At 35.1% G+C, this 12684-nt stretch overlaps 1 protein-coding gene across 1 annotated transcript in view; it reads right to left on the bottom strand.

The window, feature by feature from the left end:
- Window positions 1–12684, bottom strand: part of MAN2A1 (mannosidase alpha class 2A member 1) — a 52774-nt gene that overhangs the window by 26692 nt on the left and 13398 nt on the right. Inside the window, exons 3-8 of the mRNA XM_014059757.2 lie at window positions 11516–11660; window positions 7531–7702; window positions 6457–6584; window positions 5470–5643; window positions 3057–3243; window positions 48–225 (exon numbers count right to left, since the gene is read on the bottom strand). Of these exons, the coding sequence (XP_013915232.1) occupies window positions 48–225; window positions 3057–3243; window positions 5470–5643; window positions 6457–6584; window positions 7531–7702; window positions 11516–11660 (984 nt within the window). The remainder of the gene's footprint in view (window positions 1–47; window positions 226–3056; window positions 3244–5469; window positions 5644–6456; window positions 6585–7530; window positions 7703–11515; window positions 11661–12684) is intronic.

Raw genomic sequence — 12684 nt, 5'->3', positions numbered from 1 at the left:
AACTGTGAACACAACTGTGAATAACACAAAGATAAATTGCTTCTTACCTTGACATGGAACTCTGGATGAGAATTCATATAATCAAACAACTTCTGATAATTCTGATATTGCTGATCCCATTCCGAACTTTCACTATAGCGAAAATCATCTCCTAGTGGAGCCAATAAAATATTGGTACGAAAAAGCTTTGACTTCTTTCTGTATTGATCTAAAATCATCCAAGCCCTTAGAAATAAAAGAATAGATTTGCAAAATTTTACTGATTGAATTGAATTACTAATGTTTTAAAAAAAGAACTATGCAATCAAATTTTATCTCTGAGTTCATAGTCTGACGATTTAAAATCTACTCCTTCAAATCAAATTTGCAATTCTATGAAGGTTTATGAACATTCATTTCAATTGATATAAAATGATGAGATCTTTAGCTTATTTATATTTAATCAGTATGATTGAGCAAACAGATTTAGAAAATCTGTGTCAATGAAATGGGAACATGCAAAATTCAGAGCATTCATTAATTTCACCATTTTTAACTGTATCCATCCATCCATCCATCCATCCATCCATCCAATAAAACATTACAGATTACAGTTCCACTCTTCATCGACGGCTAAATTTATGCATAGGTCATTATTCTAAAATATCCACAAATTTTCCGAAATACTCTATAATCAACAAAAACTTATTAAATATTGATTTATTTTATTTACTAACACTTATATGCTATTCACTCCCAAAGAATACGTTTAGAGAATCCCCTATAGCTAGGTCAGAATCAAAACAATGAAACAATAATTAAAGTATAAATAGAACACAATAAATAATAAATACAACAACCCCAGGACTCAAGGAACACTCAAAACAAAATAATAAGAAAGCAAAAACATTACTACTCTGGTATGCAAACTTGAATGCCTATGCAAAGAAGGCTTTTCTACATTCTTCTGTTTTATCAACCCTGTTGCAATAAACCAAGAGCTTTCCTCACAGAGTAGAAAAAGAAACTGCTCTAGGAGCTCTTCAAAGAATTATGAAGCTTTTCCATTTCAGAAACTGCTAGAGTTGCTCACAGTATAAAATAGAATCCAGTAAAAAAGAAAAAAAAGTTCAAATGGTAAAAAGTAAAGTACTCCATTTTTTAAATTATGCCACTAATATAAAACTTTAGTTTAATTAACATATTAGGAAACAGTGAGATAATATACAATATAGTGTCTTTCTCAGAAAGTAACAAGTCATCCATTTTCTTATTTGCATTTTGCCTTATTTGCATTTCCCAGACATGTTAAATCTGAAACATTCAAACTGACTCAAAATTCCAAAGACGCAATCCTTAAACATTTGGAGTAATATTCCTTCAGAGGTTGACAAAGCAACTTCTATTGTGGATGCAAATGTCCACATAGAAGACAACTTTGTTAATGCCTAACAAAGAATTGTCAACTCTTGGTTTTGTCCATACAGTACATAGAGTATACACAGTTAAGGTGATTACAAATAGTTCTCAGTCCATGAACATAATTGAGCAGTCATAAACCATGCTGGTCATTAATTGGATTACCAAATGACCGCAATTGATATTAAGACTTTTGTAGGAGTCATCAAGTGAATCTATGGTCACTAAGTGAACTCATTGTACCCAATAGGCAATTTTCCCCAAAAACTGGATGGAAAGACCAATTTCCAGCAAAAAAATATATCATCAATTGCAGTCATGTGACCATGGAATGCTACAAATGTATGTTATAATGCCAGAACATAGATATTGAGAGACAGAGACTGGATCATGTTGTCATAATGATCTGTCTAGATACAGATGCTTACAATTCCATCCCGCTATATCCAGGAGAGAACGAAGAACAATAAAGTTATTATTTTGGTCCCACTGACAGCCCAACAGTTCTTTACTCCAACACACTTAAGACTCCTCCTGTTTCAGCTGACGGTTTTAAGAATTATATAGCTGAGACCACTGCTGGTTTTTTAAAAAACAACTTTTCTATCTTCTGTGAATACTTCCATCTTCCATTCCTGCTAACACCTTTTCACATGTGTGTCATTCTTTAGATCTTAAGCATGAAATGGGGTGAGCTACCTTCTTTTACTTAATTCGAAAGCTACTCTGACATCTGGTTTTGGCTCATATGCCAGGTAAAATGCTTGAAATAATGTTTAAAAAATCCAAAGTTGTATTAGTGCAAAAAACATTTTTGTCTATCATGTTTTCCCGAAAATATGACATGCCCTGATAATAAGGCCATGCCACATATTTCTGGTGGGCAAAAATATAAGCCCTCCCCTACAAATAAACCCCCTGGACAACCCCCCCCCCCCCCCGTCCAGCCAGGCAGAGCGCCGCTCACCAACCTAGCGTTATTCCGAAGACGCCAAACCACTGTATGGTTGTGGGCTGGCTGCCAGCAGAGCGTACTTCCAGAGTGTACAACCATAGAGTGTACGCCCAGAGTGGCCACTGCCAGAAGACTCAGTTTGGAAGCCACTGAAAAAGCCATGCTGGGATGGTGGTGGTGGCAGTGGAGGTGCCCTGGCTCTGCAGGGAGAGCTGGGCCAGGGCATCGTGAGGCTGGAAGGCACGCAAGCAGAAGTGGAACAACTGCTCGCACAACCTCCCCTCTCCAGCTGTGCAGAGCGTCATTCACTGGCATTTCGAAGGCGCCAAGCTGCGGGAGCTGGGCAGCGGCAAACAGGCACTCATGCGGCATGGCAATACCCCTAACTCAGTGAAAGATGCTGTGCCCAGCTGGAAAGGGGGTTTGCCGGGTGGCTGCTTGTGAGAGTGGTCGCTTCATGGCTGCCATCCATTCGCCCCTGAGGCTGTGTCCGGCTCTTTGGGAGCCTGCTCGCAAGAGAGAAGCTGCCCGGCAACCCCAAAACAATAAGCCCTCCCCTGATAATAAGGCCCAAGCCATATTTTGTGGTCAAAAGAAAATAAGAGCCTATCTTATTTTGGGGGAAACACGGTAATTATAAAATGTTCACACTTTATAGTTAGGGCATTATTGCTGTTGTAGATTGATATTTTTATACACTTACCTGTGCTGAACATTTCCGGAATGAATAGCTTCTGGCGGAACTCTCCAGGGGCAACTAACTCTTCCCCCAGGAAGTCGCTTAAAATCAAACTGGCAGCAGATTTTAGGATCTGGCCCACAAGTGTGAGGAACATCATAGCTATAGAAAGGCATCATGTGGCAGAGAATATCTGTATCAGATCCCGAATCTAAAATTAAAATACCAAGAAAATATAAAAATAAATTCTTTTACCTATATCATTCACCAAACTACTTAGAATCCATATCACCCAAGTTCTAGCCTTAGAGAATTTTTCTTCCATCATCAATTCCCAAAATACTTTTCTTTCTTTCTTTCCCCCCCCCCTTTTTACTATGAGCCATCTGTCATATAATAAAATATATATTATATGTCTTTTCTCTTGGTCATTCTCAAAGTTGCTAGATCCATGGATCATGTCATGTCACAAAAAAACAATATTCTATCTCATCACATGATAGAAATTAATATTACATTGCATTTACATACCATACTCATTTTCCAATGAATAATCAAGATTACAATTGACAGCCATATATATAGAATTAGAACTACTTTTTATTTAATAGATATATGAAATGTAACACATGCTTATAATCTGTGCTGTTTCACTACTACTATACCTCGAAAGCCTACTAGTTTGTTGCTTTCAAAGTTAACAATGAATGCCATATGCCAAGATCATGCACTCAATTTCAAACTGTTTATGTGATTTCATCTTAGTAGCCAAATGATTCTTGATAATATGAGGTCTCTAGAATGATAGACAAGTACTTCAGAAGCTCTACACATAGAGAAATCTAATAGTGTTATATACTATGAATTTTAAAAGAAATCTAGTAATGCTGGATAAAGCATGCTCTTAGCATTCAGAATGTCTTAGAAAAGTCAAACTAAACAGACATCAGCTAAAACAGGATTAGGAAGCAAAGGTATAGTAAACCTTGGAGAAACCGGTCTTAAAAATCTTGGAAACATTACTTAATTTAGGTACCTGTCTATAGGTTGGAATGTGTTTCTTTCATCATTACATCCAAAAACTGATTTTGGAAAGGTGATTTGAAAGCTTATTCCCCTGCCTAACTTTCACTTCTGCACATTTAAGTTCATAAATAAGGTTTTAAAATGAACAGATTAAGTTGGCATTATAACTCCACCACCCCAAAAAACAGGCCTTCTGTTGTAAGGGTTATTCCAAATTGATTACTTTTAAGTGTGCTCCACTCTTGTTTAAATAGCCATTTGATTAGAGTACAAAACAGAGAAAAGGAAAAACTGTAACAGTATTCCCCTGCTTCCTGGTAGGAAACCAGTTCACTTTTGCTCTCTCGCGAATATCACCTAGCCTGCAAGCATTGTTATTCTATTTTGACTATTTCCAGCTGAGCTGATTATTATTAGATTTTCTCTCCTTGTTTCTCTCCATATCCTTCCTTGTATGTTATGTCTTGATTATAAGCTATATTATATTGTTAGTTATATTCGCTATGGGAAACATATGGCTAAAGATGAGGCTTAAAAAATCCTATAAATAAATACAAATGGGTAAATGCATCCTCTATTCCTCTAGGCTTCCTTAACATACCATATTTTTAAAGTCCTATATGACATAAAATTTAAAATACAAAATTATTCAGAGCCGACACTACATTACTCCGGACAGCAGACTTTGTAGCACAAAAAGTTCATTCCTTGCAGGAATTTAAAGATTGTGTGTGTGTGTGTGTGTGTGTGTGTGTGTGTGTGTGTGTGTATGTATGCTGACTGTTATCTGCAGTTCAGCGGTTCTAATCTCACCGGCTCAAGGTTAACTCAGCCTTCCATCCTTCCGAGGTAGGTAAAATGAGGACCCAGACTGTGGGGGCGATATGCCGACTCTGTAAATCGCTTAGAGAGGGCTGAAAGCCCTATGAAGCAGTATATAAGTCTAACTGCTATTGCTATTGCCAAGATCTTCATAATACCAAAGTACATATTTAAAGGAACTAAAGCTATACTCTCAATTATTCAGTTTTGAAATTTACATCCATTTTGTTAGGAAATGAAGGGCAGAATTTTTCTAAGAGCTTAACAATACTACTAAATTCTGGCAAATCAAACCAATGGCTTTTAGCAACCAGCAGTCAGAAAACTCACCATAAGTAGACAAAATTAATCATAGTTGCAACTGGAAAACTTCAGCATTTTACATCAAGCTAAAATAAAAAACGCTAGGAAATTACTGGAAGGTTGACATTCAAACAAATCAGCCATGTCAGGCGCATGCACGAGTGAAGTGAGTGAGTGCATGCAAAGCACGCACTCAGCGAACCAGTTGTTAAATCGGTTGGATCCCACCCCTGCCAAGGACTCCAAAGTATTTGTTGCAATGAGCTAATATGAAAATAATACTTACCCCAATTCTGTCTCCAAAAAAATTCTAGTGCCTTCTGGGTTGCAAGATATTTTTTAACTGAATAATGAACTCTCTGTATTAGCATATTGGAAAATCCAGCACGTTTTAGAAGATAAGTCATAGTTGGTGAATGTCCAAATGGATCAACTGCCCAACCAGATTTTGGCTTTACTCCTAATAAAAAGAATGTGTTAAAACCAACATAATGCCAGACTATATAAATACATAAAATTTATTCTTACAGATTAACATAGGATCCCCAATATTTGGGGACTGGTGCACAAATTGGAATGGTTAACATATAGTCAATTCTAAAAAAAAAATAAAAAAATCCTAAAAGATAAATTGTTGCCTCATAGAAAGCTTTGTTTCTTTTTCAGTAGAACAGGAAACATGATTACATGGATGAGGACAAAGGTCCTATTTAACCTCCCCAAAATGTAGAATTACATTTTTCTACAAATACAAATTATTAAATTTTCCAAAAAATACACAAATTAAAAAGTGCTGGCATACAAAATTAATGCTACCTTGACTTCCTACCATTTATATTTTTTAAGAATAAGTGCAGTCTTTTACTCTGCAGCAGGGCAGCCTTTTATTTAAAAATGAGTAATAAAACATTAGGAGGATAAGGCACCTTACAGCCTGTGAACAATGTGGGCTCCAAATTTCAAAACCACTCTCTTCTCAACTTTAATAATCAATGACAGACAGAAAATCTAGCACTGAAAATTTGGTATATTACTATACTAAACCAGAAGTCATATTGAACTTATTGCAATAACATTTAGGAGTAGAGTTATCCAAATGTTTTTACTGACATCTGTCTTTACTATAAACCCAGTTAAGCATATTATATACATTTTTGGCAATTGTGGTTTGACAATTTATAAAGGAAAATAATTGATTCATTCATCACTTAAACCTCTGTACTCAAGTGGAAGAGTTGGCAAAACTCACAAGACAAAAATTACACAGACCTACCTACAGCTTTCTCTAGCCACTGGTGTCCTTCTATCAACTGGTCAATTAAAGCAAAATAATGAGCAGAAGCTTCATCAGGCATGACCCAACCTCCTGTTACAATTTCAAATTGGCCATCTTCTATTAACCTGAAATATATGTTTACTTTTTTAAATCATCTGTGATATTCTTGTTTATAAACAATAATAAAACCAGTCATCTTTAAATACTGATAGCAAGTACTTCATTTCTCAAAAAAATGAAAATCATTTGTATTAGAAAAATGTGTGACCCCTAATTTTACAAGATGGTATGAAAACCATGTGACGTTGGGAGAAAAATTAAAGCACTCGCTAAGAATAACTCTGCAGCCTTAAAATTAAGATGGGGGGGGGGCGTGAATGTAGTCACTGGTTCATCTCTTCAAGAGCTTAACTTAGTTTCTTTTTAAGAAACTAGGAAACATGATTGCATGGATCAGGAGATATCAATAGATACATCTGTACATGCAGATGTAGAGTGACATTTACTGATATGAAATGCAAGACTCCAACTGAAGCGATTGGATCTCGTGGTAAGCCTTTATCTTGTTCCATTTTTTTCTCCTCTCTATTCTTTCCATTTTATTCCACTGACTTGGAAGTAAAATGACGTGAGTTATTGCCAATAGAGAAATGTGGATTTAGTTATCATACTATGTCTGTTGGGAGAAACTTGCCTGTTTTATTAAATGTCTAGAGTAAGTGAATAGTAATAATGGAGTAGACAATTAAATTATTATTTCATTGAAACTTTATTATGAACTGAACCAGCATCACTATTTTTTTTAAAAAAATGACCTTGCCTATAACTAACATTTCTATTCCAAAGTGTTCACTTATTAAGCTTGGTAATTTAATCATAACATTAAAAAGAAATGAAGCTAAATTGTGCTTTAAGAAATAAAGGCCAAGTCTAGTTATGTATAAGAACACTCTAATTTATAAACCTATACAAAAATGGGTCACAATGACAATGAATACTGATGTGTTTTTTTACTAGGGCATACAATAGGTTGAAAGAAAATATATACATGCAATATTAAAATATCCTGACCTTTTCACAGCATCCTTCTTCTGACTATCTATTCCATCCCACCACTTTGAAAAATAAGAAATTTCAGACCACATAAATTTCCTTCCTTTATCTTCTTGAAGTTTAAGAACCATGTTATTGAGAATGTGTTGTGTCTGATCTCTGAAATAGTCATCAAATGTCTTCAGCCAACCTATTAAACATAATATCACACGCTGAAGAAATTAAACTGAATACATTGTGATAATATCAGGATTTCTCAAAAAGAATCATAACTGCTTTTTGTATAACAAAAATTTCACTATGACTAAAAAAAACTAGACAGTAACAAAAAGTAGACTGTGATGGGTTTGCAAACTTGAATTGAGCAATTAGAAAAAACTTTTTTAAAGTATATCTATATTTAAAATAACATTTTGAAAGCACAAACTATGGTGATAATGGTAATATCTTATCGAGGAAGTCAATTGCTTTAAAATTTTAAAGCGGAAGAAAGTATTAATTTTTAGTCAATATTAAGAAAAAGTACCAAGGGGATTCACTTTAGTTCAACTGCCTTTTGTTATAAACAACTTAGGCAATAAATGTGCATATGTTGGATTTGTTTCATTACTTCAGCCATATCAGTAAGGGTAAGTCATAAACTATTTTCTCAGCAAATGCATGCAGATTTTTTTTTCATTTTCTTAGAAGCTCCTAAAACATATGTCATTCTAGAACATTTCAGAAAAAAATAATGATTCCTAAAGTGCTTGTAACACTTTCATAGAATTCTGAGAACAAAATGATGGCCAATAAGAGATAAAATCACCTTGTTATTGCTGCAACCACTAATAACAATGAAGACAAAGAAAATCTTCGCAAAGTCAATGCAAATGGAAACAAAATGTTTTATTAAAAAATCAATTAAAAAGCTAAATGTAATTTCAGTGATGAAAAATGAGATCTTTGATGTTTTATTCACTTTTGTTATCAAAATGAAAATTATTTTCTTATGCTAGAAACTATGTAGTTATGAATCTCTTCAGAACAAAATTTCTGAAAGTCACTGAGTTTTCTAAAAGAAAAGAATGGGACAGTTAAAATGAATATGTGCTTAGACATGTATGTGATCCCAAATATCAGGGATTTTTAAAGGCCCCAATTTGAACATAAAGAAGAATGTAAAATACTAATCTAAAAAGAATGAAAGGTGTGAGCAAACTTAAGAACTGAATTAAATAAATTGCTATAAAAAGATCTTGGGTTTTTTTCAGAGTCTACAATGATATTTACAACTACTGTATCTGAATCTTTCATCAGAAAAAAAACCCAGTGGCTTGATTGTTTTAAACTAGAAGAAACATACAAACATTTGTCCTTTATATTATATTATAATATAATATATATAATCAGTGACGTGCAGACAGGTGAGGCAAGTAAGGCACAGCCTCACCACTGTCATCATAAAAATAAAAATAAATGTAAAAGGAAAAAGGCGAGAGCTGAGGTCAGGCTGAGATAGTTGCTGCCTCACCGTGAATGACTCTGCTTAACTGTTTAAAAAAGCCTCTAAAAAAGCGCCCTCTACTATGAGGCAGGAGAACTGTGTGCCTCATTTGGTCTGACTTTAGGCATTTTATGAGCACTTGAGCAGTGTTAAGCAAGGGTTAAAAGCCAAAAAAATTCCTGACGTAGGTGAGGCACGCAGTTCTCCTGCCTCATAGTAGAGGGCGCTCGTTTGGGCAGGGCTTCTTCAGAGGACCCGAGGCAAGAGCAGAGTTGAAATCCTCTCTGAAACAGCTGGAAAAGGTACGTGTGGGTCGGAGGGAGGGGAAGGAATTCAAACTTCATCCTCCTGGTGCAGGGCTTTGGGCAAAGGCTGGAGGGAAGGACCCTGCCTCCTGGCTTGCTTGTGCTCTCCCTCTCCAAGTGTAGTTTGATTGCAGGCAGAGCCACGTTGCCTTTTCAAAACCTGTAATCAGTAAAGGTGAGCTGGATCCTTCCTGGGCTGGGGGAAAGTGTGTGTGCTCCAGTATGGCTCTTTGACTGGTTTCCTGCCTCCTCCTGTGGTCTCCTCACTGGTGCTCTCCCTCCAATCCAACTGTGTGTGTGTGTGTCTGTGTTTGAGAGAGAGTGAGTGAGAGGGAAGGGGGTAAGAGAGATAGTTCAATCCACCTTTTGTGTGTGTGTGTGTGTGTGTCTGTGTTTGAGAGAGGGGGGAGGGAGGGAGAGAGGGAGGAAGGAGAGGAAGTGAGAAGAAAAAGAAAAAGAAAGAAGAAACTTCTTTCGCAAAGGAGAAAAACAAATGCTGTTGCTTTAAATTGGAACTAAGAATGCCTGGCTGTGGAATTCTGGGAGTTGAAGTCCACAAGTCTAAAAAAATTTGAAACCCACCACTGCACCAGCCATAAACCTCACCGCACGTCAGTGATATGTGTGTGTGTGTGTGTGTGTGTGTGTGTGTGTGTGTGTGTGTATATATATATATGTATATGTATATGTATATGTACATGTACATGTATATATATATATACACATACATACATACATACATACATACATACACACATACATACACATACATACATACATACATACACACATACACATACACACATACACACACACATATATACATATATATACATGCATACACATACATATATATACACATATACACACACACATATACACATACATACACACTCACACACAAACACACATATATATATTGGCAACAAGAAGTCAGGTAACCATTGTATTTAAGAAATAACTTAAAAATAAATGTCAAGTATTTGTCAGAATTTCTGGGACAAGAATTTGTAAAGTAAAGCAGAACAAAATGAAATACATGGTATGTCTTGCTAATCCACTGCTACTCAGCTTTTATTTAATATGCTCTCTTTTGGTCAAGTTAACCACTAAATGCAGGTAGAAAAGCATAATGAACTATTGTGTATAGGTCCTGAAAATCATGTCAGCTATTAGCATTAAAGTCTTAAATTATGGATACAGTGACCATAGACCCTCTTTATTACAAAAAGCTGCCTTTTAGATTTATATAATTTACTTATTTATTTTCTTGGTTTTGTTCTTGAAATTTCCTTTGTAAAACAAAGTTACAAACAATTTTTTATTCTTATGAACCTCTCTCAAATTTGCTCCCTTTCAGGTTTTGTTTTTTAATTTTTCCATAAAAATATGATCACTGTAATTATGCAAGACTCAGGCCAGAGATTTAAATTTTCACAAATATCCCATAATTTTAAATACATTTATTAAATTCAAGGACCAAGACACTTGATAAAATGTGCCACCAAGGCATTCTCTAGATATTGTGTGGTTTACTCTTGGTTTTTTTAAGAAGCATAAAATAGTGACAAAATCTCCCAGGTGCTGTAAACCTTGACAAAGATTTAACAATCTGAGAAGGTATTATGCAATTGTCAGCCAGTTCCGTGGAGGGGGGGGACATTTGCCATCATTTTGGAGTTGAGATGATGTAGTCTAGTGTATTTTCTTTTTCTCCTGCAATTTTCTTAATATTTACTCAAAATGAAAGAAATCCTTTTTGGCATTCACCCTTATTTGAGTCTATTGTCTGCAAACACTATATTTACTGGCTACTGCCTGGCAGCCAGTGCCTGCAGAACCATATTGTGCAATCTCTTTATTTTGGACTGTAAAATCCAATCCAGTATTTATTGGTGGTAGGCTGAAAGATTATGGCACAGAGATTAAGGCAAACAGAAATTGTTGTGAATTTTGTAAAAACAGCTTAGTATGTCACTGGTCTCTCATTTTTGCTCATTTGGTTATTTCTGTACAATTTGTATTGAAATCTAGCCAGCTAGAGTGATTACCTGCTGATTCTGTAATTCATAAAGCATTTTTAGTAGCAGTGGAATCAAGGAAAGTACATTAATTAAAAAGAATTATATAATGATAAAACATTATGTTTCATGGAACTGAGGACACAAATATGATTGCCCCAAACATATTTTGAAGCTTTCTGAAATGTTACCTGGATCATTATGTGAGTGAGGTACAACAAAAACTTGAAGAGGTTTATCATCCCACTCATGTTCATCATAAGTGATGTCAAACCCTTGCTTCCAAACTCCACCATCTGGATTATCAAAAGGAAGAATGTCATAGACTTTCAGCATCTAAAATGCATAAAAAGAATAGCCATGATATATAAAATTATTGATGCACATAGTTCTGTAAGTATGGTTGGACCACTAATTTACTATTAAACAAAGTTCAAGCAAATCATTGAGAGCCAGTTTGATCTGGTGATAAAAGGCACTGGACTAGAAAAGAGGAGCCAAGAGTTCTAGCCTTGCTTTCACTGTAAAGCTGATTGAATAACATTGAGTCAGTCACACACTCTCAGGTTTAGGAAGCAAGCAAGGACACACCACAGATTTATCCGGGCAGTTGAGTCAGCAAAGACCCTAAGGCATGGATGAATAAACAAACAAACAAACAAATAAAGAGTCTCATTCCAAAGTTCTGTTTGAATACTACATTTAAAGAATGCTTTTCATATATTTTTATTTAAAAATTATTTTTCTAGATATCATACATTGAACATTATACATACCGTATGTGATTGGCCACAATAGTCTAAAGTATGCCACTCATCATCTTTTATAAATATACACACATATCAAACATTCCTAAGGTTCAACTAGTTCTGCCTACAACCATTAAAACACACACCACAAACACAAATATTTATTTTGTACACATACAAATATTCAAGTATCACTTGACGTAACACTAATGATCATGAATAAATAATATTCAGCCTTTACTGCAGCTTCAGGTAAGCCATATGTATTAGATTAAATCTGCCAATAACAGATTCAAAACAAATTATTAAACAAATTCAAATCTGTACTAAAAGTCAAAACAGTTTTAGTACAGTTTACAGTTGTAATCTGTGTCATTTTAATCTTTTAGCTATTTGTTAATTGTTTGATAACTTGCAAACCTCCCAGAGTCACTTTGTAGGGGACATGTGTGGCATAACATTTAATAAATAAAAATAAATGAATAAAAATGAATTATAAGCAAAGTAAAGAGAGACAATACACAGTTTCTACCTAAACTGACAGACCAATACATAAGAGAAACAAGTTTCTCTTATGTTTTCTGCCACTTGCTCTGGGCAAATTGGATTCT

The sequence above is a fragment of the Thamnophis sirtalis genome, unplaced genomic scaffold (assembly GCF_051295495.1).
Source record: "Thamnophis sirtalis isolate CommonGarterSnake01/CBP01778 unplaced genomic scaffold, rThaSir2_p1.2 scaffold_5, whole genome shotgun sequence".
In the NCBI taxonomy this organism is placed as follows: Eukaryota; Metazoa; Chordata; class Lepidosauria; order Squamata; family Natricidae; genus Thamnophis; species Thamnophis sirtalis.
The sequence above is the reverse complement of the archived record's forward strand: the minus strand, read 5'-3'. Positions and strand labels throughout refer to the sequence as shown.